Source organism: Onychostoma macrolepis, chromosome 23 (genome assembly GCF_012432095.1).
Source record: "Onychostoma macrolepis isolate SWU-2019 chromosome 23, ASM1243209v1, whole genome shotgun sequence".
Taxonomy (NCBI): Eukaryota; Metazoa; Chordata; class Actinopteri; order Cypriniformes; family Cyprinidae; genus Onychostoma; species Onychostoma macrolepis.
In genome coordinates this window covers 22159753-22185746 of record NC_081177.1, presented here as the reverse complement: position 1 = coordinate 22185746, position 25994 = coordinate 22159753, and the positions used below count along the sequence as shown (strand labels likewise).

General features: G+C 35.3%; 1 protein-coding gene across 6 annotated transcripts in view; it reads right to left on the bottom strand.

Moving 5' to 3' along the window:
• cntn3a.1 (contactin 3a, tandem duplicate 1) overlaps nucleotides 1-25994 on the bottom strand; it is an 83083-nt gene that overhangs the window by 54204 nt on the left and 2885 nt on the right. For 4 of the 6 annotated variants that reach the window (XM_058764231.1, XM_058764230.1, XM_058764229.1 and 1 more), the window contains exons 2-4: nucleotides 21595-21734; nucleotides 12418-12550; nucleotides 7412-7587 (exon numbers count right to left, since the gene is read on the bottom strand). In XM_058764231.1, the coding sequence (XP_058620214.1) occupies nucleotides 7412-7587; nucleotides 12418-12550; nucleotides 21595-21649 (364 nt within the window). In that variant the 5' untranslated portion in view covers nucleotides 21650-21734. Of the gene's footprint in view, nucleotides 1-7411; nucleotides 7588-12417; nucleotides 12551-21594; nucleotides 21735-23490; nucleotides 24615-25016; nucleotides 25713-25994 lie in introns of those variants that run through there. The other 2 variants (XM_058764234.1, XM_058764228.1) reach the window with 2 other exon arrangements.

Sequence of the window (25994 nt, the reverse complement as noted above, 5' to 3'; positions counted from 1 at the left end):
ATGAATTATTAGACTACTAGTGTACCATAATAAGATATGCAGATGCACACATATGTGTCTCAAATTATTAAGCAAATTCAGCAGGGAATCATTGGCTTGTGAAGCATTTTAACAACCAAAGCTTGCTAGCAACCATAGATACAGATTAGATACAGATGTCAAACCAAATGAAGCAGAAGACACAAAAGATCAACATGATTAGGCGAAAGAAGAATAAATAGCTACGCTGCACCGAGTGTCTAAGAGTGCTTAAAATATCTAATCAAGCTAGCATTAATGGCTAGTAGAACATTCCAGACTAGAATGGATACTGCACCAAAATCACCCAATATTACACACATTTTTAAAAATATATGCATATATTACAATAAATTTAGCTCTTCCTTTTTGAAATCATGCACTTTAGATCAACTTTTATACTTATGAATTTAACCATCTATCCGGTATTTGTTGTATATATATTGTCACCTGAGTTTGAGCTGAGATTTTGGAGGTGGGGAACCCTAATTCCCCTGCACACACAAGTCCCAGCCACCCAGTATTTTTCCTTCTTTTGAAGGTGGCACAATGCCATTCTAGCCCAATTTAACCCTTGGCAACAGTCCCACTAAAAAGGCATTATTTGGCAAAGTGTCTTCTACTACTATCATGGACGGAAGGGATTACAAACAGAAAGTGTATTACCTTTGTTCTTTTGTTCAATATATTCTGTATCTCATTCAGAAATTCTGTGTTTGGTGGTATTTTAAAGGCATTTTGTGATATGCTGGGTGCATTTTGTTCACGAAAGGTGCTTTCTGTTATACACACAATGAAAAGAACATTCACTCGTGCACAAATTGAAGTAGCTTCACTTAGTTTTGGGTTTAGAATTTTGTGAACAAAATGCAGGACTGATTTTACATTACCATTAACAAAAAGCTTTCTGTTAAAGTCAAATGACTATTAATTCCAATTATTTCAATTTAAATTGTGAATATAAAACATATAAATGCCTGCCACATGCAAAAACCATTACATTCACTGTAAATACATTTTTTTAATGTTTACAGAAAAAGACTTATAATTTTATAAATAACATATAAATAACATATATGTAATTTTACTGTAAAATGTTTGTGGTGAAAAACTGTAAAAGGACATTCCCAAAAGTCCCTGCATATCGCATCACATATGATTGTGTTTCATTTAAATAATTTTGTTTTTCTCATTTTTGTTATCGGTAATGTACATTAGGATGTTTTTTGTCACTTTTTGTTATTTAATTACATTTTTTTTGCCATCTGTTTGAAACCTGCAATTGCAGTTATTTGCAGAATTATCTCTAACTAATCTCATGACGAAAAGGTACCTGTGGGAACTTTTTCGCAAAACGCGAAATGCGTGCCAATAAGTAAATATCACTGTAGTTTCCAACAGAAATGAACACCAGAGGCGGTAAAACAGTGAGCACTTGTAATTGTTTTCATACATAGTTATGATTACAGCACCATATGTTTCACTTTCCAGATGTAAAAAGCTTGCTCAATAGCTCTGCTGGCATGTAATTGCACTTAGGATGCGGAATCCTTGGGTGCGAATCCTGTGAAAAACATGACTCAAGAGTAAAGAGCTGAGATGAGAGATCGAAAAACAAGCTAAAACGGCATGCTTGCGATTGCATTTTTACATCACATTTGCTTTTGTTTATACTATTGGGTAGGTTTAGGTGTAGTGCAGATGGTGTGTTATTTTAAAACGCCATGGATCATTAGAGTTATAGCGCCACTCAACAGACATTTCAAGTCAGAACTATGGTGAAATGTACAAAAACAACGGCACATAATATGTACGTTCATCTGTTCCGGGGGAAAAAAAACTAAAAAAACACTCTTCTAGCAACACTCAGTGAACATTTCACATTAAAAATGTCACGAAACATACATAGCGCTACTTATTTCGCGTCTTGTGAAAAAGTTCCCACAGGTACGTTTTCGTCATGAGATCAGGTTGAATTATTTGCTTTATGTGGATTGTGCATCGGCACGGCTCTTCTGCGCAGATGAATCTAATGTTTTGTGGTGTATGTGTGGGCTGTCAGACACCACACCAGTGTAAGTACTGTACTTCAGAATCACAAATCAAGTTTCCATCCAGTTTTTGCTCTGTTTTGTTATCGACAAAGAGAATATGCATTAAAAAAACTTTGCGAAATTTGCTGTCTACAGCCTGTTTCCATCCAACTGGCCTTTTACCGATAAAATGGTGTGCGTGATGACGTCATCCCGAAAAAAACGAACTGTCACATAAGTTTTGGTGTATCGCAAAAAAAAAAATTGCCCTTGAGCTGTTTCCATACATCATTTCTCCTATTGCATAAATTATAGGCTATGGGCTAGTAGTCTGTTCTTCATCCATTTGAAACAAAATAGCCTATTATTAAATTGCATAGACCCTTTTTGTGCCGATGTCACGATTACGTCACAGCACTAGCTGGAGGCAAAACTAAGCGAAAACTGGAGGCGGCCAATTCAAACCAGCACAGATTCTGCTACATAAGGAGCTTAAAATATCATCTTGTTGTGATGTTGGATGCCAGAATCAACATAGTACAGGCTCCAATTTGAAATTTTATCCCTTACCTGCTGCCACTGCCAAACAAAAATCAGACGACAGCTGTGTTTAAACGCAATAAAACGAGCGGACTGGACAGAAACTATCGTGAAAAATGCTTGCGTTTGCAGCGCACACTTCTTATCAGAAATGGTTCAATAATTGTCTTTTGTTGTTATGGGTGCGTCTAAAGATTTCTTATGCATCTCATGACTATGTTGTGTATGAAATAATGTCTGTGTGCATGTGTGTTAAAAAACAAACTGACGATGTATATGCTTAATCATTTGTAATTGTACATTGTTGTGTTCAATTGTGGCTGGAATGATAATGTAACAAAAATAGTTGCCTGTCGAAATTGAAATGTATAACATCTTCATGACTAGATAAGCACGGTGAGTTTGTCTTCTTTACTATACACGTTAGATGTGAGTCACTCAACTGGAGGGAATCCTGTCAGATCGTCCAAGCTTTGAGTAAAAGCGGGTTGGCCGTTCTGGTTTCGTCCATTAAAGTTAACCTTTTCAAATAACAATCGCGGTCCCGGACAGTGCGTGACCTTACATATGCAGGTATGTTTTTTTCTCCAGTCATTGTTAAAAAAAAACAAGCTAACAAACTTCATAGCTAGCGTTAGTGAAGCGGTCAGGGGAATCTTTCTGCCTCCACCTAATCCCCGCCCACAGAAAAACATCACATCAAAGGGTCTATAGGCCTACATAAAATTATTTTAGTGTCATGAGATTTTTTTTTTTTTTTAACTTTGTTATCAGTGCTGGGCAGTAACTAGTTAGTAACTTAGTTACTGTAATTATATTACTTTTTGCAGTAACTAGTTGTGTAACTAATTGCTAATAAGATTTCAGTAATAATATTACAGTTACTATCCATAAAACAGCTTAGTTACTTAATTACGTTTGATGCCTCAACCCCGCTGATTTAAAATCCAACAATCTAATAATTCCTAGGTTTATTTTCATAATTTTCTCAACTTGCACATGCATGTGATGTCCCCAGTGCAGCAGGCAATCTTGGAATATGGAAAAGCTTACATTCAGCAGATAGAAATATTGCATTATATTGATTTTGTCAGGAGAAAATATGATCTGAACACTGTTGTGTAAGTTGTGGCTTTACTTTACTCTGGCATCCCACCCACATCCCTCTGATCAGCATGTGGTACATTATATTACTATAATAAATTTTTTTTGGAAAATTAAACAGTTTCTTACAAACTTATGTGATTTGATAAAATACAAATTGAAATATAATCATATATGGGTAATGGATAAATTACAATTAGCTTTAAGCTACACATAACAATTAATGAGATTAATACAACACTTCTACTTGAATGTCACTATCAATCATTGAGTGTTTGTAATAACTTCTGACTGCAATCTAATGTGGATTTTGGTCAAATGATGAGGCAGAAATATGTTGTTAGTAACATTCTAGAAGAATTTTATGTGGAAGAACTTCTGTGGGGTGTGAAGAAAAAGTAATGTAACTAGTAGTGTAACTAATTAGTGTTGCCAGAAAGTAATAAGTAATAATATTACTTTTGAAAGGAGTAATATATTACATTCTTTGAGTAACTAGCCCAACATTGTTTGTTATAGACTATTAGATAGATATACTACTAAATCAAGCAATAATCATAAACAGGTGCAGTTGTATTATTATTATTATTCTGATTAACGTTTATAGGAAATAGGAATGTTAATTTCGGTTATTTTATTTCTCCTAACCGACGGTCGTTAAGCCATATTAACCGTTAACCGACAAGATTATGTTAAATTACAATTAAATTAAATTTATATTGATAGGTGGCTGTGACTTTAACGTGACCAACACCATGAACACTGGCCTATAGGCTAATTCTGTCATGTGACACCACATTTATTTGCGTTAAAGCCCCTTTTCTCGACAAAAAGTGTTTCCAAACAAATCTTTGCGACATTTGAAGTATCAATATGGAATTTATGCGCTAAAGTTAAACGGAAAAAGATTGTGTCGACACATGAGAAATGTAATCGATAATTGCCATGTCCATCAGCTATATCATAAATATTTTAAAGCGCAAAATATTTTTTCGCAAAAAAATGCTTGGATGGAAACCTGGTTACAGAGTCTTGGAAGTATTACGGGAAAATTGTCATATGAACAAAAAAGTAATATGTCTGCCAGTTTCGTTCTGACCTACTGAAAAAAAAAGATAAATCGTGCTACCAGTGGTGATTAAATCTAGCAATCACAAAGTTAGCTCAGATTACGTCAAACTATTCAAATTATTATTATTTTTAAGCTTTGTTCTCAAATTGTTAATGTTAACAACCAACACATTCTCACTCCCAACTCGTCACATATTAACGCTTGGTCAGGACCCTTTGGTGTCACTTTTTGACGCACAGGGTACCCCATAACGTCATTTTTTAAACATGCAGGGTCCTCCATTGCTTTAAATAAGAAACCTTTGGGGTCAATATGCCGACGCGAAAGGCACTGGGAATTTTTATCGTCATGATTAAGTTATATATTGTATAATAATATTGCCATTATTGAATATATGTTAGGGCATTTTTTTTCAATGTAAACAGTCACAACAGTTTTATTTACATTATACTATTTACACATTTATGAGCACGTAACCCAACCCCTGCACCTAAACCTATCATTTATCAATAAAACACAAGATATAACAGGCAGATGCAGCTACAGTCATAATTTATTCAAAAAACATTAATATTCCAAGTCCGGTCCGCCGTAAAGCTCATATCCTGTGTGCTGAAGTTTGTTCGCAAACTCCAAAAATGCCCCAGAAGAAGCCTTACGTCAGCCTTGGTTGTGAAATGCCATTGGCTCTTGTGTGTCTCGTGACGATTGCGTCATGCGTCATGCAAACATTATGTTTTACTCTCTTCTTTGCATAAAGACATCGTATGTCTTCAGAAGACTTGGAATGCAACAGGACTTGTTTGTAATACTTTTATACTGCTTTTTATGGTCAAACGCTTTTCAGGTGCTCCAATGAAAGTATACATTTATATAAAATTATTTCAAATTTTTACAAATGCATGAAAACCATTAAATTAAGACAAACAACTGAAAACAATGGAGGACCCATCATGTCAAAAAGTGATGCTAAAGGTGAACCTTGAGCATCAAAAAGTGACACCAAGGGGTCCTGACTAAGCGTCAATATGTGACGAGTTGGGAGTGAGGACGTGTTGTAACAACATCAGCATTGATTGACTACGTGTAGTTAGTCTGTATTAGCGTTATTTGTACATTTTAATTTCTGTTCACTCTGTACAATCTCTACTTGTCATACCATTCAAATTTCATCTAAAGAAATTGTTCTTTTAACCTCAAAAATGAATTTAATGTTCCTTAGAACTCGTTCTCTTTTAAATAAAAATCTTTTGTAAGTACAGTGTAATCTGTAATCAGATGTACCATTAAAACTGGAATATAATCTATTTTCAGTCACTTACATGTGTTTCATTACCATCATGCACTGATTAAGACTATTCTTTTTAATTATTCCAGTTTAATTATTCCAGCTGCTGCAAGAAAAGGTTACAAATGATTTTTTAGCTTCAATGTGGCTCAGAAACTCAGTCTCTTAAATTGACATCATATGTTATACTAAGAGTAAGACACCTAGAGAAAGGTCTCAGATCAGCCTCCCCTGATGCATTACAGGCGCTGGACAATAGGAGAGCGATCAATTTGGAAGCCACAGCAGGTTAGGTCCAGGTAATTGAGAGAAAACATTGATAACACATAAAGCTTAAGGACCTGCATGCGTTCTACCTTCACACCACAGAAGCCAGAGCTGTTGTAAAGATCACACTGGGCCTGACAGCAGGAAACAGGTTCCTGAACTCAGACTCTCATCCATCACAGGCCATCATTTCTGCAGATGAACCAGCTAGCCATCAAATAGATAAGCACCAAGCTCACCTTGCCACCAGAGATCCAGCAGACATCATACAGAGAAAACAGCAGTTTCAGAAGCCCTGTAAGATCTCAATAGTCTATGAATATGACGTGGATCGTAATGTCTCACAATAACCAAGAGCCTGGATGCTTAAAATTCAAATATAATCTTATATAATTTCTAATTTAGAGTTTAATCTGGAACTACACTACTATTCAAAAGTATGGATCTCTAAGATGCTTTTTTTAATGTTTTTGAAAGAAGTCTCTAATGCTCACCATAGCTTAATTTATTGTCTATGGTAATATATTTTGTAATGTAAAACAGATTAGATTAGATTATTTAAAAATTTAAGGTAGATTAGCATTTATACTAAAAGTCCAGTGTGGTTAGGCTACATGCATTTTGACTACCTCTAAATGTGGTTTGATTTATCTGATCACAAAATCTTTTGAAACTGTTTAGAAAGTTGTAGAAATTCAGAAAAATATGTTTTGCTTTCATAAATGGTTATTTTATCTCAGAAATGTGATTTCTCATGTTATAAGCTTTTTACCATTGTAATTCTAGAAACACAAACTCTCAGTTTATGGTTTATTTATTTGAGTCATCATTAAGGAGTCATTCTTATGAGATATGGATCATCTGCTCTCCGCATTGCTGTTCGTAATATTAACTCAGACTACATTCAGAGTCCATGTTGTATACTCACTTTAAAATACAAATTCACAAAGGTGTAATGAAAATCCACTAAAACCACCTTAAATCATGTGGAAAAGACTAACCAAGCATCACTAGTCTCAGGTTTGAGTCTATAGACCCTCGTACTTTCAAGTGCTTGAGTTTTTGTGAAAATAAATTACTTAGACTCACAAGCAATGTGAAGACTAGCTTCTCTGCTCAGAATGGTCCCGAAAGAGTTGGAGGCCAGACATTGGTAAATACCAGCATCCTCTTCCTTATTGAGCTGGCTGATTCGAAGGTTTCCTCCTGAGATGCTGTATCGAGAGCCAGGTTGAGGGGAAATGAAGCTGTCGTTCATTTTCCACCTATAAAACACAGGGGGAAGTTAGCAGAGAGTGAATGGAGAGTTTGGAGTACTAGAAGAAATTTTTCTCTTCATTCAAAGTAAAACATATTGAGGTATTTTTGTTTGTTATTTGTAATGTATTGTATATGTGACTGCACATATAGAATACAAAATAAGATCTGAATCTTTAAAAATAGTTAGTGAAAGGAAATGTTGACTGTCCATTTCAAGCAGTGTTGTTAAACTAAAACTAAAACTACTAAAAACTGTTTAAAATAAAATAAAATAAAATAAAATATTAGCTGAAAAAACTTAAAAATTAGAAATGTTGCCTTGGGAAATAATTATTAATAAAGTAAGTTGAAGTTGAAGTATAAAACTAATAAAACTAAAGTTAAATAAATAAATACAAATAAAAATAAATAATAAAAATAATAATAAAAATCACAAAAATCACATAACAAAATTGCTAAAACTTAAACTAAAAATGAAAAGTGAAAATGTAAAAAATAATGTTCATTAAAATGATTAATAAATATTATAATACTATATAAATAATATAAACAATTTACAAAATAACACTCTACCTCAAGTCCAATTAGATATGAGATGTTTTATATTTCTATTCATATGTGACCCTGCACCACAAAACCTGTCATAAGCAGCACAGGTATATTTGTAGCAAAAGCCCATAATACATTGTATTCGTCAAATTTATCGATTTTTCTTTTATGCCAAAAACCATTAGGATATTAAGTAGCCTAAAGCTCATGTTCTATGAAGATATTTTGTCAATTTCATACTGTAAATATATTAAAAGCTAATTTTTGATTAGTAATATGCATTGCTAAGGACTTCATTTGGACAGGTTTAAAGGTGATTTTCTCAATATTTAGATTATTTGCACCCTCAGATTCCAGATTTTCAAATAGTTGTATCTCGGCCAAATAGTCATCAATAGAAAGCTTAGTTATTCAGCTTTCAGATGATGGATAATTCTCAGTTTCCAAAAATATGACTGGTGTTGTGGTCAACATGATCTCACAGAATTCCGTGTAATGTTCACGGACTTAATTAACCTCTGAATCTGTGGTGGCATCACGGAATCGCCGAAAATTCCGTGATGGGCTCACAGAAAAAAATCCGTGATGGGCTCACAGAAGTGATACCAATGTAAGTCAGTGACAGGCATCAGCCGTGCTCCACGCACGGATTCACTGGTTCAACACTTTAAATATGCCGACGCGATAATTTATCGTCATCATTATTGTTCAGAACTGGGTAGGTTTAGGGTAGGGGTGGGTCAGGTACTCCAGTGAAAGTATAACTGCATCGGAGTCACTCTTTTTACGTGGTCCGATGCAGCGCTGGTGTTGAACCAGTGAATCCGTGCATGGACCACGGCTGATGCCTTCTGTGAGTCCAGGGTCACATATGTTGAAGCTGCAGTCCGTAAGTTTTGCCTCTTTGTTGCCATCTGAAAACCTGCAATTGCAGCTGTGTGCGGAATTATCTTCCTTGCGTGGGTTGTGCGCCGGCATGGCTCCAGCGCAGATTAATCTAATGTTTTGAGGTGTATGTGTGGCAGTCAGTCACCGCACCGTTGTGGATGTTAACTGTACTTCGCAATCACAGATTTTAGTCTACGTCTTGGAATATATGACCCAAATAAGAATTTTCACCGTATATTGTCATCTGAACAAATAAGTAACAAGCCTGCCTCGTTTGTTCTGACCAGCTGAGGAAAAAAGAATTACAATAAATCGCACTACCAATGGTGATTTAATCTAAAGATCGGTTAGCTCATATCACATCAAACCGTGCAAAGTCTTATTATTGTTATACTTTATTCTCAAATTATAAATGTTAACAACATCAGCATTGCATCACTATGAGTATAGTGTGTATTAGCGTGTAGATTTCAATTTCTGTAATCTATAATTGTCATACCATTCGAATTTCTATTAAGAAATTCTTTTAACCCAAAAAGCAAACTATGCTCCCTTCGAAACGGTTTTCTTTAAAATACAAATCTTGTGTAATCCCAGGCTATCTGTAATCAGAAGCACATTTAAAACTGGAATATAATTTAATGTCAATTTCATATAATCCTTTCTGGTTTACAATCTGCCATCAAAATGATTTTTTGACATTGAATTATTCCAGCTGCTGTGAGAAAAGGCTATAAACGATCCACCACCTGCAGCATTCTCACATGCGATAGCCTAGTAGCCGGGACAACTTCTTTATGTTTACAGACGTGACATAATGGCGCAGCAGCATGCTCGAATTTCCCACGAAAACCTACCCGTACCACTCAAGTTAGAAAACATTGTTATAAGCTAACCATTGTGAATCGGACTAAAGGTGATAGTTTTGAACACTGGCTGGTTATGTACTTGCTCAAATATTGATTTCGGATCATTTTTAACCAAACAAGTTACGGACTGCTTTAAGTTTTGCAATTCCATTACCAAAATTTGTGTGCTTTTATAATTTTCTAGCAAAAAAGCATTACATAAGAATAACTGAATTTTTTTTATTTTATCATTTATTATTATTTTTCATAATTAACATTAATAAATAATAATAATAATAATAAATACAAATCTGCTTTGATCTATTTAAAATAATACCAAAGTGCTGAGCATGAATGTACAGTGCCACAAGACAAAAACACTAGCAACAGCAAAGGCTGTTAAGTAGAAAGACAGGACTTTTACAACAGATCGATGGCCCGGACCAGTCACCCCAAGACATCAGAAACCACAAAACCCCAGAGACGGACATAAGTTCAGATCCCCTGCTACAAAAGTCTCGTCTTTACATCATCACACAATTAATCAATACAGTCAGGTAACGTAATCACTGCCTTACTTCATTATTAAATCGTAATCACTGAAAAAAATGGACCTCTCTGTCAATGTGGCATACAAATGAGAACAAATGAGTCTGCTCTGTGAATCCCACAGCAAATAAGCGCCATTTTAATTGACGGACTGAAGAAAACAGAGAAGGGAACTATAGTGGCCATCTGGTTTTAATGTGGACAAAGACGTGATCCACATCAATTACCTGTCTGATTATATGCACAATGGTAATCAATACAACACACAAAACACTGAAGATTCCATGATGTCATGTTTCCCTCCCACACACTAAAGGCCACGTCTATGACCTTTCCATATTGATAGAAATCTGTATCGTGCTGCACAAGTTAATGCATAGGACTTGAGAGAGATATATTTGCATGAAGAGCTCACTGTTTGCTCTGCCTGTCACTTAAATTCAATGACGCTCTTTAAGAAATAAAAAAAATAAATAAATAAATAGACTGGTTCACTGGAAGGGAATTTTCTTTCAGGGACTATATGCTGTAAACATACAGTATATTATTCTGAATACATTAAGTATGTTTTTGAGTCTCCTGAGGAGGGCAAACAGTGCAGTTAGAAACATTCCACTCTTTTCACTTCCATTCAAATGCTGAAAAAATATTCAGTTTTACAAATGTATTAGCTGAACAGAATTATAAAATTCAAGGGCAGACTGTTTGAAAGTGTCTTGCTTTTTAACTTGTGCACTTACATTTTCATTTTTTATTCATTGTAGACATGCCAGAGCTTTAAACTAGTGGAGAAAAATTAGAAAAGTTTTTCTGTTAAGATGAAAATATTTAAACTTGAAGAAATCCTTGCGATGAGGTCGAAAAATAATATGAGTTTAAAAATATAAAATAATTGTGTTATTTAAACAATTTTTTATACACACTACGGTTCAAAATTTGTGGTCGGTAAGAGTACGTTTTTAAATGTTATTTAAAGACGTCTCAAGGCTGCATTTATTTGATTGACAATACCGCAAAAACAGTAATACTGTGTAATATTACTAGCATTTAAAATAAGTACTTTCTATTTGTAATTTATTCCTGTAATGTAATTTATTAAAAATTTTATTTATTCCTGTTATGCAAAGCTGAATTTTCAGCTTCATTCCTCCAGTCTTCAGTGTCACGTGATCCTTCAGAAATTATTCTAATATGAAGAACATTTCTTCTTATTATCAATGTTCAAAACAGGAAATGGTGGAATATATTTTTCAGAAGTCTATGAAGAATATAAATTCAAAAGAACAGCATTTATTTGCAATAAAAATCTTTTACAACAATTTCTTACTGCCCCAAACTTTTGAATAGTATACATATATATACTGATATATATATAGGTAGGTTACTTTTATGGTAATTGAGGAAATTCGGACACCTTGTTTAACATCCAAAATGTTCTTTGATACATGTATATTGCAGTTAAAATAAAATACAATTCCATTAAATTTACAGAGATCAGAAATCAAGCACAAGAACAAGAGGGAGTCAAAGTAAGAGCGCAGCCACTGAAGAGAAGTGGCTGAAGAAAACAGCTTTTCAAAGAGAAATTAAATCCAATTATACTCAGCATGGGTCTCCCACAAAAATAAATAAATAAAACAGAAAGGCCAAACCAGCTGAGACTAGTTCAGATTGGTTTTGACTCAAGATGAGTCAAATCAAGGACTGCAGCAACAATATAAAGGGCTCTCGGTAATGCCAGCAATGGAGAGCTTCACTCTTTGATAAATTAATGTGTCCTTGGTGGCTTAAAAAGAATTCCCTTCATGTTAGAAATACCCAACATGTGCTGAGAGCTCAGGAAAACTTCCAAGGTCCTTACACTCGAACTCGAGCTTAGATTGAACAGGTTAATCAGGCAATATGGATTGTCTATTTGTCTTTGCCACTGACAAAAAAATTATCAAATAAAGCTTGTCTTGGCTTTCTGATACCAAAATCAATGGTACACTGGGATCTCACCTGTAGGACGGGGGCGGATGTCCCTGGGCTTCACAGCTGAAGGTGACCTCCCGACTGGGCTCATTAAGATGGAGAGGGAATACAATACTTCCCGGCTGTTTGGTGAATACTGGCCTCAGAGGACCGCTGCCTTCTAAAGGTGAGGAGGAAAAGAACAGAAATACACTGTTAGTCAAAGCTAAGTTTAGCTTAGTGTGCTTTTTAGAGCAATGATGTTGTGAAAGGTATCCATCTGTTCACTGGATGAAAGTCTAGCTGTCATTCAATAGCTGTCAAGTGGGCAACATAAATTTGGCGCAACCAAAGAAACCTTAAAAACACTTGAGGTTATTGTTGCAGGATCTTATAGCTATGCTACACGTACAAGATGGTAAGATCGCAAAGCACAAAAGAGCACACATATGTTAAAATACAAAACTTTTGATCTTAAATATTGTTTTGAGACGTATCTACCATGTTATGCTATGTTTGCAATTCACAAATCTAGTCAGAGAAAAAACAAGAGCTTATTCAATTTTCAAGAAACACATGGTGACCCACTAAGCTCGCTAATGCGATTTCCTCATACCAAAGACACTAACTTGCTGGAAAGTAGCTTAATTGTGTGTATCGTGTAAACACTTAAAAGCCTAGAAATTTTGTGGTTTATTATTCTCCGTAATTACATGTTGATGGTTAGCGCAAACCACTTATCCTGTCTTATTAAGCACAAATGGCCTTCAGCAAAATGAGACATCCACCCAACAATGAGAAGGACTGAGAGTTTTTATGCGAGAGTGAATGCAATTTGCATAATCTAAAACTCATTGTGTGCCGATTAACACAACATAGAGCCTAATGTTACTGCATTGTGTCTAAAACACCAAAAAACATCTGCATGTTTTGTTTTAAAAAACTGTGATGAGCAGAATTTTGGGGTATTCAAATGACACTGCACTGAAACTACACTGCATGTCTTTCTGTATCTGCCGTTTGACTTTCATGACCTTTCAAACATGCAAAGAAATTAGTTAATTTTGTTTTTCATGCTATTAAAATAACCAGTTTAGTTTTGATTTTCTAGTGTGTAAACCACAATAAACTCATTTGTAAACAGTTCTTAACCTTTGTCTGTGTAGCCAGAATCTGACATTTCCCCAAACACTTTTTTGTATTTTACTGTATGTATTTTATTAATAAATTAATAAATATAATAATTTTATCAATAATATAATATATTTATTAATCAATTTTATATATTAATCATTACATCAAGAGCAATAATTAAGAATAATATTTTTGGTCAAATATTCTGTTTCACATTTGCAGTGTAAAGGTGGCTCTTGTTGATGTCAATAAAATATTATTAGTATAGTATTTTTACTGATTAAAGTAATTGGTTAAATTTTAGTATTTGACATATAAGACAACACAGTTACATTTAACATAGAAAGGTATAATTAAAAGGTCAAAAAGCCCCTTTAAACCAATTCCAATGGGCAATTATTGTATTGTCCCAACTGTAAGTCGCTTTGGATAAAAGCATCTGAAAAATGACTAAATGTAAATTTAAATGTAAATTATTGTCCTTTAAATTGATAGTTTACTCAAAAATGAAAATTTGCTGAAAATTTACCCGCACTTACACATTTCCAGTCCATCAATTGACATCTTGTGAAGATAATTAAAAAAAAATAAAAAATACATAATTAAGATACTTTTAACATCAAACCATAGCTTCTAATATACAAGTCCTCCTACCATAATATTGTTTTGTCCATTAAAAGGTTGTCTCGTCTGGATCAGGAGAGAAATAGGCACAGATCAAGCACTGTTTACAAGCAAAAACAGTCAAAATGGTTTTAAACAAATAATGTCAATATATTTTGATGGACTTTTTCACTGGAGAAAGCATTATTATGGTTTATGAACTTGTATTTTGTTCAAAATTTAAAACACCTCATTGATATACAGTATTTATGTCTAACAAACACGCAGCTTCTTCAACTGGATGAAAAGTTAATTTCTGACCCTAATGAGTTCTGGCGTACCACGGAAATCTCTTTCTTTAATAGAGTCTGAGGCAGCAGTCATGCACTCATGGCTCACCAAGTACTGTTTTTAACCTACATTTAGGGGACTCTTTTGAGAGGAAACCATCCTCTTGAGAAATTAGTTCATGTTAAGCACATACTGCTGGTTGTTTATTTACCTTGTGCAGATATCAAGTTGCAGAGGGGTGCAAACTGAATTAATGCATCTGCAAATTTGGAACTAACAGTTTTTTTTTTTTCATGCCAGAAACGCTAAATTGGACTACCTAGTGTTCAATTAGCATCTCACTAATGCAGGAGAGGTGGAGTTCATTGTGATTCTGGGTGATAATAGAGCACAGAAGAGCTCTCAGCGGAGGTGTTTGAAATCTATTGAATGGGGAATACTCTGCACCAGGGCTAATTTCAATCTCACTGTCAACAAGGGCTTCAACTCTTAAATGCAACAGGAAACATGAGAAGATGAAAAGACGTGAGTGAGAGCAAATGATAAAGTGATACTTCACAACCATAATATTGATTCAGATTTCCCATTAGCTACCAAAGTGCTTTCCATTGTTTAGCTGATCCATATTCCCAAAAGCCCGGCCTCCTCCCATTGTCACCTTTCTTTTGATTTTATTTTTATGCTGAAATGTGGTGACTGTGGTGATGCTACAAAAAAAGTGTACATCAGGGTAACACTTTATTTTAGGGTCTCTTAACTAGTTGCTTATTAGCATGTATATTACTAAAATATTAGTCATTTATTAGTAGTAATTAATGCCTTATTCTACATCCCTAATCCTACCCAATACCTAAACTTACCAACTACCTTACTAACTATTAATAAGGAGCAAATTAGGAATTTATTGAGGGAAATGTCGTAGTTAATAGTGTATAAGCGTTCCCTATTCTAAAGTGTTACCAAAATCAGTAGCACTTTCTACAATTACTGACATGCGTGCGTGCAGTGATATTCTTAACTTCTTAACAAAATCATACGCTCATCCCCATGCCCATGAGCAGAAATCAGTATAGTTGTGATTTACATGCTTTTCCAAAGCTAATAGAGGAGACATATCCAGTTCTGTTTGCATATGTGATAATCATCAAGTTGATAATTAAGGACCGAAAAAGGTAGGCAAGGAAGTTTTCAAATGAAATGCCCAGTTTGGATTGTTGCCTCAGATCACTAGAACAAGAACATAGTTTTTCTAAATTAGAGGTACAAAACGAGGATTTGTAAAGAAAAATGTTGGAGGATTTCGATATAAGCCAAGAGGAGACTGGTTTTCCTTTACTGTAAACTAAGCTTACGCTACGTCCCACGTCATCCTCTGGAAAGCCACTCTCTCGTGAACGCACATTCGATAGTTAGCAGAAGCTAGAGATTATGGTTTATAAAGTTTTAAATATGGATATTTTTCTTACACAAACACATTGCTTTGCATCAGAAGGCCCCCAGAGTCATGTGGAGCACTTTTTATGATGGATGGATGCACTTTTTTGGGCTTCAAAATCTTGACAACCATTCACTGCCATTATAAAGCTTGGAGGAGCCATGACATTTTTTTTTTTTAAATTTAACTCCAATTGCATTCACCTGAAAGAAGAAGGTCATATACACCTACACTCTCAGAAATAAAGGTACAAAAGCGTGTCACTGGGGCAGTACCTTTTCAAAAGGTACACTTTTGTACCTATTAGGTTCAAATATGTACACTTTAAGTACTAATATGTACCTTTAAGGTACCAAAATGGACCCTTTAGGTACAAAGATGTACCTTTTGAAAAGGTACCACCTCAGTGACAGCTTTTGTACCTTTATTTCTGAGAGTGTAGGATGGCTTGAGGGTGAATAAATCATGGGGTCATTTTCATTTTTGGTTGAACTACCCCTTTAATATCATTAATACGGTAATCTGCAGGCAGCACAAAAAGACACTTTTTCATTGATCAGTGAGTCAACAGCAAGAACTGCCATAAGACTGTCATTTTTTCTTAAGAAAAAAAACCCCAAAATTTTCTTAAGAAAATATTTTAGAACTTCTTCTTTGTAAAAATTTTCAGGACGATTTTTTCAAAGATTCAAATTTGCTCCCAAGATCTCAGACAGACTATTTTTTTTACAATCAAAACATTAAAAAATCATGTTAAATCATTCGTGCATAATTAATTTTAAGGCTCTAAACCACTTCATGACGTCATAACCTCCCACCACCCCACTACTTTTTAAACTGAAGTGAAGCCCATGGGATTACTAGATATATTGTGTTCCATATCTATCCGCCAAAAACTTCTTATGCAATCTTATGATGCACATGGACATGAAAGTCAGTCCACTGAGATGTTATCAAAGGCTAAAACACACATTAATTATCAAGTGACTCACCCATGCTAAACAAAGAGCGCTCTCATAACCAAGGCTCTGGAACACGTCAAATGGGGGCGTCAGTATTGACACTGCACTAAAGCATCTGTCTGTATCCGATCAAGCTGTTCAAAATCAACATGAGCAATTTTCCACAGAACAGCTAAATGAGATATCCATACCAAAAATCTGGTACCAAAAGACATGAGGCATAAGTAAATAAAGACAGGGGCGAGAAAGATTTCAAAACTTCAGGTTGAGCTCGGAGCTGATGCAAACCTGAGAAATGCAGCCGAGAGTGAATCTCTATCATGCGAGGAATTAATGCCACAATTAAGGTTCATATTTGCCAGAGGACAAGAGGACGGAACTGTCTATTTCAGAAACACCATGTAATTACAAGCTTTGGTGATGCTGCAAATATTACAAGATGTTATTAAAATATTGATGGGGAGTAATCTGAAACCGCGTTGTCACCTGCGGGTTTGACATTACGTTGTGAAGATTCTGCTGAGGGCTTTACTGGTGCTGTGATTTCTGTCAACATACCGCAGCTGTCCAAAGAGACACACAGTTGCTGAGAAATTATCTATCCCTGTTCAGCACAGAATACTAACAAGAGGTTTACAACACAAAAGCCCACCTTGGTGGAAAGGGAGGTCATTATGAAGGAAGTTGGAGAAAGCAAGTCTCTCTCTCTCTTTCTTTCTACCTGAGGGGAGAATTTATATGGCAGCGCAGCCCCCCTGGAGCAGCACCGGAGCTGGAGGGAAAAGCCAAGGAGCAATTTGGAGGCCCAAATAAAAACTAATCTCAAATTCAATACCATCTGACAAGCCGATGAATTCGGCCAGCTTACCTCAGCATGAATATCCAGCCACAGACAGGGCGCACTGGGCGAGGGAGGGAGGAAAGGGTTTAGACGTTCGTGTGCCCTCCAATCCGTTTGATTCTGATTCAAGGGTTTTATTCATCAAATGAAAAAGCCAATCTTGGTAAGTTAAAATACACACCTGCACTCACCCACACAAACAAATACACACACACACACACACAACGAGCCCTGAAGATCTGAGAACCGTGAATTTAAGGAAACCGTGAATTTTCTAGCTGTAACCATCTTGCAGAAAGTTACACAATAATAAAATACAGTATATCGCAATGGATCAATTATGCATATTTATGTATGTAAAAAAACTGTCAAAAACAGATTATGTATATACAAAAACAGTCAAAAATACACTTTAATGATTGTTTAAAGACATAGCCATGTCAAAAAGAAGTGTGCTTAACTGTACGGAATGTGCAGTTGTAGTGAACTTCAAATCTTAAAAGTATTTCTTTTAAAATGTGCTTGCAGATAATACATTAATTAAACAAAAGGCCCCTTAAGTGTATTTAGAGTTCACTTTCCTGACTGTTTCTTAAGTACACTTTTAAAAAGCATGCTTTATAATAATGCCAAATTAAGTTTAACTGTAAAGTACCTTTTTTAATCTTTGTTTTAATATTATTTTGTCGTTCTTTAAAGAATTACACTTATTTTGACTAACATACTGAAGGACATGTAACGTACTTGAGAATAATGAATAAACTGTAGTGCGTTATTTGATATTACATTTAAAGTTAATCATTTTAAATGCACTTAATTGAAACTTTAGCATTACAAATGTATACTTACTGTACAAATATAAATTTAAATGCATGACATACAAGTTTAGGTAGAAAAAAAAGAAAAAAAAGTATAATTTAGTTTACCATAAATGCTGGTCAGTACATTCAGTACTACACTTGAGTACACACTACCCAAGACCTACATAGGTAAAAGCACTATAAACTTTGTATGATTACATTTCATATAAACTGAAACTTTTTAATTTAACAGAATTAACTTTCAATTAAGTGTCTGAAACATTACATTCAGTATATTTTTTCAAAGTACATTTTTTCCCCGAAATAAGTACACTTTTTAAATGAATGTTAAAGTGTACTTTTTCTTATGGTCCAATGTTGCCTAATACATAAATTTTACAGGTCTCACTGATTTTAATTTGTGAGAGCTTTACCATATGTTTTTATGTCGTGTTGAGCTGTTCAAATTGAGATTTCCCTTCATCGCACCAGTGTCTTCCTCTTTAATATATCTGCTCCCAGATGAAAATTAATAAGAGGGAATAAGCTTCCCAAAATGGTAAACATCATGCAGCATCTAATTCAGTTTGGCAGCTGCTGTGAAACAAACCATATGCATGTTTTGCATTTAAACTGAATTAATCAGGACAACGGATATGTTAGTGCTTTTCTCTGATTGTGCTGTTTGTGTTTTGTGTCTCTACTCCTCAATCAAAGCACATTTAATCAAGCACAATTATATCCTTGCGTCCATTATGTTCTACTGCAGTTACAATTACCTGATGCCATATGCTCAAAAGATAGAAATTAATGCAAACTCTTTAACTGGTGTAATTGTTCACAGGTTTCTTGCATCTAGATGTAATTTTTTTTACTTTTACTTTTTTTTTTTTTTTTTTTTTATCGAGTGCTGGCAATTAAATCACACAGGTATCCAATAATAATTTCTAGTGGGTTTGCTGTTAATGTAATTAATGATGAATATCATTACCATTTCACAATGCTGTAAGATTTAGCAGTATCAATTATTAATCATTAACGCTTATTTTGAAATCATGAACACCAATTCTCTCTGAACAGACTTAAAAATAAGAAACTGACATTTAATGCGAAGAAAATCAGTATTTAATAGAGCATACTTTAATACTTGTGTTTTCTCTTACTCCACAGTATATACAAGGGATGGTATGATTCACTGATTCGCATCAGTGCATCGGCATAATAGTTAACAATGCTATGCATCGATTTTAAAAAAAGTTGGCATTTGTGTCGCAATGCATTGTTTCTAACATATTTGCATTGGTAAAAAACTATTTATTTATATATAATTATAGTAGATGCGCTATACTTTCATTATTTGGAAAGTGACCAATAATTTGTGACCAATGTTTTAAATGTAGATTGATTCCTCCTCTCTACATTGTTTCTCAAGTGCGTTCTCTCGTCACCACCACTGCTATATGAATATGACGTATCACAACACTATGCATAAGAAGACAGAAGGCACTTAAGTTAATTTATGATTTGCTGTCTGTCTGAACCAAAGAAATAAATGCAAACAATTCTGTACCATACTGAATTGCATAGCATCATATATTTTTTTCCATTGCATCGTACTGCTTTGAATCATATTGTGTTGAATCGAATCGAAATCTGCATCATAATAGGGGTGAATCGTATTGCATCACATCGGTAGCTGCTTCATATGTATCTTTAATGTATCGTATCGTAGTCTATGCATCGAGATGCATATTGCATCGGCCTCAGTTATGGGGTTGCACTTCCTTATATACTACTTATTGTTTAAAATAAGGATGACTGAAGCTAGTTGTCACAAGAGCTATAGCTCAGTAACAGAAAGGTTTTCAATCAAACATCCAATTACATAAATGCATGTTTTCTCTAGCGGTGGGTATGTTTTTCAAACCTAGTTCAAAGCTCCAATGTTCTAATATGTAAGCACAATACAACCACAATACAACCACACTTTGGATAAATTCAGACAAGTCAACTATAAAATGAAAGTAAATTTATAGTGTTAGATGTTATGTGTGTTTTATATGCAGTTTATTAATAACAAAATCTTTGTTTTATTCATATTTTAATAAATTGTTTTGTGCATAACTGATTATATTTCATTTGGCCCATTATGACGTCTTAACCCAAATATTAAAGTGTGACAACATGCCCTGCTTTTGGGTCAACACACCTGGCTACAATGTTTTTACTGAGCTGAACCTTTTTCCTGAATAATTCTACAACATAACACAAACTGTTAGCGGAGTGAAGAGTGTTTTCGAAAATCACACCCAGCAGGAGTGAAGATCATGTAAAAGAGCAAACAGCCCTTTTTAAATCAAAGACTTAAAAGCGCGAGGATTAAGTCTGACCCTCCCAGTGACTGAAAGACAATGTAACTGCTTCATCAAAAAGAGATCAATAAAGGGGCTTTTGTGCTTCCACTTGGCTAAATGAGAACATAAATTGTGCTCTCCAATAAAATAATGGCTGGTAGATTCATTTGCACATTAACCTTTTCATGTCTCTCAGAGGGCTGGTTAAATTACATATTATCACATCTTTTCTCCAACTTTGACACAAAGCAAGGTGGTCTTAAAATCAAGAAGTCTGCCACCATGTTATAATGCCCAGAGTATAAGAGGCGTAGTTCAGTGACAATTGGAATTTGTCTAATGTATATTCTACAAAAGATGGATGAGTATAAAGCATAAGCGTCAAATCCCATAATTCCAAATAGGAATAAAGTGTTGCCAAGGAGAACATTATGGAACATTACACCTATTCTCCAGTCTTTTTCCTCTAAAAGCACAATGACCTATACTACAAAGATAACAACACCACATTCACCATGTCTTCTTGACCACTATACATTTATGTAATATACATTATTTAATATAAACCACCACCTCATGGCCTCACTATAACACATATTGTGTCTTTGCTCACCTTGCCCCTGTGCCCATCCGGAAGAGTTGGATGGCTTTAGCATTCACAAACAATCTAAAACCTTTAATTGGTTCCAGAAGATGGGAGTCATCCCTGAATGGGAGGTCTGCCCTTAATAGTAAATGACAAGGACAAATGTATGCCATAGAAACAGACAGGAAAGTCTATAGAGGAGGTTATTAGGATGCCTACCTGAAAGGCATCCCATGAATAATTGCAGCACCAGCAGTTTCCATGACAACCCCATTTTAAATATTGGAGGTCAGCGAGAGCTCACATTCAATTGAGGGTAAATAGAATGCCGTCTTTGTCCAGACTTGATCCTCTGTGCCCTGAAATCAAAAGAAGGGATGAGAAGAGTTAGAAAGAGTTAGCCAGACTAAAGCAGTCATGTTCAGCAACACTTTCTAGTTATGTGTCATGTAAATGAATTTGTTTCTTCATGAAAACAGATTTGGAGAAATGTAGTTACATCACTTGCTCACCAATGGATCCTCTGCAGTGAATGGGTGCCGTCAGAATGAGAGTCCAAATAGCTGATGAAAACATTGTAATAATCCACACGACTGCAACAGTTAACATCTTGTGAAGGCAAAAGTTAATAATTAATAAATAATAATGCTTCCTCCAGTGAAAAGGTCCATCCCTTGTTCTCATATCAATATTCACTGACATATTTCTGTTTTAGACTGTTTTTGCTTGTAAATGGTGCTGTGCATATTTCTCTCCTGATTCAGATGAGACAAACGTTTTCACTTGAGAAAGCATAATATGGATAATATGGATATGGACAGAGGAATCAAGAGTTTAAAGTTAAAAACATAATAATGCATTTATTTCTAACAAACATGCAGCTTTCGCCTTCATACAATGTTAATCAATGGACTGGAGTGGTGTGGATTACTGTGATGTTTTTATCAGCTGTTTGGACTCTTATTCTGACGGCACCCATTCACTGCAGAGGATCCATTGGTGAGCAAGTGATGTAATCCTAAATTTCGATGTAGGAACAAACTCCATCTGGATGGTCTGAGTGTGAGTAAATCTCCCACACTATCCCAAACTATTCCTGTAATGTGAACAACAAGTTTTAATGTTTAGATCAATACCTGTCAGACAGACCTTGAAAAGTCTAAGCAATGTCTTAGAAATACTTTACTGCAGGTACTGTGAAAAATATTTTTAATCTTTGATCATACAAAAATAAAGCTGACTGACTGTGTTGGCGTATCTACACTGATAATACTCAAGGCTATAATTAGAGCTTTTACTTAAATAAACCTTTTCTCCCAACATCACACGAGGCTTTTAGGAGGGTTAAGAACTTGGCCCAAGGTACAAATCCCCTTATGACATTCTCTGGTCTAACAGCTCTGATCATCTGGAGGGGACACTTCAGGCAACTAGCTCTCACACAGCTGGTCTAACACAAGATTACTCAAGCACTCACTCAGTGAAATCACAAGTATTTCCTCTTTTCTGTACAGTATATTCTTTGAAGATGAAACTAAAATGAAGTTTATAAATCAGATTATGTCAGTACAACAGCAAAATTGCAAGAGTGATATTGAACAGTTCTGCAAACAAGAAGTTAATGGAGTGCTGCAGTGATGACGTATTTTTGTAGGCCAACTTCAAAGTTAGCATCACGGCAGTTCCCTTGACAAAAATCCAATAGGATTTTTTTCTTTAGGGTTACTGCAGACAATAAGCTCTGTGACCAACAAAAGTTGGTGATTTTTAAACATTTTGTTTATCATGATTATGTTCACAAATGAACACAAGTTAGATGAGTCTACCTGTTCATTGTGAGGACGTTTAATGTCTCCAACAACCTCTGTAGTCCCATTTAATTAAAAAGCAATAGATTTTTTCAAGACAAGTAAAAAAATCATTTCATGTGTTAACCACAGACCTAATTTCAGGCATTTAACCAAAGGTAAATAAAATCCACAAAATAAATAAATAAATAAAACCTTCACTTCAGGATGATGGAACCAAAGATGCTAAAATGCGAACTTTTTTTTTCTGCCTGCAAAATACATAATTCCTGCATCACTCTATATCAAGTATTTATGATAATATTACCGGCTGTTTTGTTTCCTTTTGTTCTGCCAACAAAATAGTTCCAAGAGCAGAATCAACTTTGCATGTTGATATTGCTAAATGCAGACACTCGGAGAGATACAGTGAACAATTCCAATAGAGATTTTCCTTGTAAAAGTTCAGTGAACAGTTAATGTGTAAATTAATAAAAGGTAAACACATTTTAGAGACAGTATTGCTAGTTAAATTGTGTTCTTTGCTCTGCCAACATAAATATTTCCAAATCAATAAGCTGCAAACAATGTTTACTTCCTGAAAGAATGATCTTTAAACAAATGCTTGAGTGAGTGATTCAATGATTCCCTCATACTTTTTCCGTTCTTGAATTAATCACACCCTATACCCTTATATAGTACACATTTGGATGGGATAGCTATTTGCAGTGGCGTCCGATACTGTAGTCAACATTTTCGATAGTGAACTCGTTTAATCCTACAATGCACCTCAATAATGTGTGTACAACCAATGTACACTCAACAGCAAGCCACTCAAGAATACATGCATTTAGTACCAAACCACACGAAATCAAGTTCCAAACATAGATTCGGGAGGAGCCTAATCATTCAGTACTGTCAATCATCGCTACGGGCGTATAAGCAGCAGCCATTGCTCCATCCTGGTGACTAATCTCTCGGCATCCCTCAGCCTCCCCCTATCCTTCTCTATTTTCTAGGGCTGTAAGATTCCGAAATTTTTGGAATCGAGTCCGATTCCGATTCCTGGTTCTGGAATCGATGGGATTCGATTCCGAGAATCAATTCCTCTGTTGTTTTCAATTCTTTTTCGATTCTTGTTTTTTTAGATCGAAGGAACCTAATCTCGCCATGACTGCAGGATATAAAGGTCATAGAAAGTATCCTTCTCATAATATGAAGCTTTATTTGTAAAAAATTACGATAAATTTCTATAGCTATGATTGATTTTTAAATAGTAATTTTGTCTGCTTTGCCCGTGAAATTAGTCATAGCTCACTGCTCAGCAGGCACATGCATTCATCGCATGAATTGAAAAAGACATGAAGTGTCTAAAATAAATGTGCTCAGTTCAGCTGAATGATGAATTTACTTTGACAGTATGCTTTGGACAAAATTAACAAACTGTACATTGAAACAAATAACCAGAACATTAACAATAACACTGATAGAGCTTGTGGTTTATCTGTCAATCAGATGCTTGTGACCACTGATCTATGATCTATGTTTTCTTTTAGAATTATCATTGGCTGATAGAAATAAAAAATAGTATTTTAGATGCAAGATCCTCAATCAGGTCATGGTCTATTCTGTCGTGCAGCGCTCAAAATTGTGGACAACATAAGTCAGTTCCACCGTAAAATAACCCCTGAATCTTTTTTTTTTTTTGAACTGGTTCATTAAAACTATCCGAAAGAACCTTTTCTCAGAAATGAATCAGACTTCTAATCACTTTTAGCGAGCATGAGGCGAAGGGTAATACAAATATAAAAATGAAATAGATCTTTTATATATAAAAAAAATATTTTATCTCACAACTGTAATTACGGCTTTTATCGAGCATGAGGGAGGCGAATGGTGCTTCTCAAACAGAAGGCTGCATCCTCAAATTCTGATGATCTCAGTACCGACTCGTTTTCTTTCGGTTTATTTTCGTGAATTTAAATGTGTGCAGCCTTCCGTTTGAGAGGCACCCATAGATAAGCTTTGTTGAACTGAAAAAATCTCTGAATGAGGAGTCGATTCCTCTTGATGGGATCGATTCCAACCTTTGAAATCGACTATCGATTCCCAACGCCTCGGAATCGATTCTTTTTGGAATCGATTCCCAGCTCTACTATTTTCTTAATTTCTCCTTCACACCGTACAATCATGTTGAGGGTTCTAACTCGGATCTTGAGCTGAGCCTTGGGTTTGAGCCTCCTTAGAAGACAGCAAGCCAAGTTTGTTTACCATTAGCAAGATTAATAGGTTAATTAATTAATTTAGGATGGATAGTATGCACATTGGGACGCGGGCATACAGAATTTCGAGTGTGTCACATTCTTTAACGTTCCGCCTGGAAACAAAAGCCGCTTTTCCACTATCGGGCCAAACGGTTCTCTTTGCTTAACCGTTCCGTTCCGTGCCGATCCGGGCCAGTCAGCACGGATACGGTTTCGTTTTCCACTGCTGGGCTGATAACGGATCTCTTTCGAATGCAATTAAAATGCGTCAGTCATTGCCGTGGTAACACAAGTGTTTACATATGATATGAGGTGTAAATAACCACCGCGTTATGGAGGATGATCCGAAATTTCTTTAGATTTTATTACTAATTTGTGTTTACATTGCTCAAAATAGCGCGCTAAGCAAGCTATAGAGAAACTAGCAGCCAGGCAACAGACAAGTGACAGATCCTGAGTGGCGAGGTCACGCACACGCACTCTACCAGCATGGCTCAGCACGGTTGTCTAACCACGGTTCTCTGGGCCGAGAATGGTTTGTAATCGTGCCGCGCCGTACCAGGCTCAC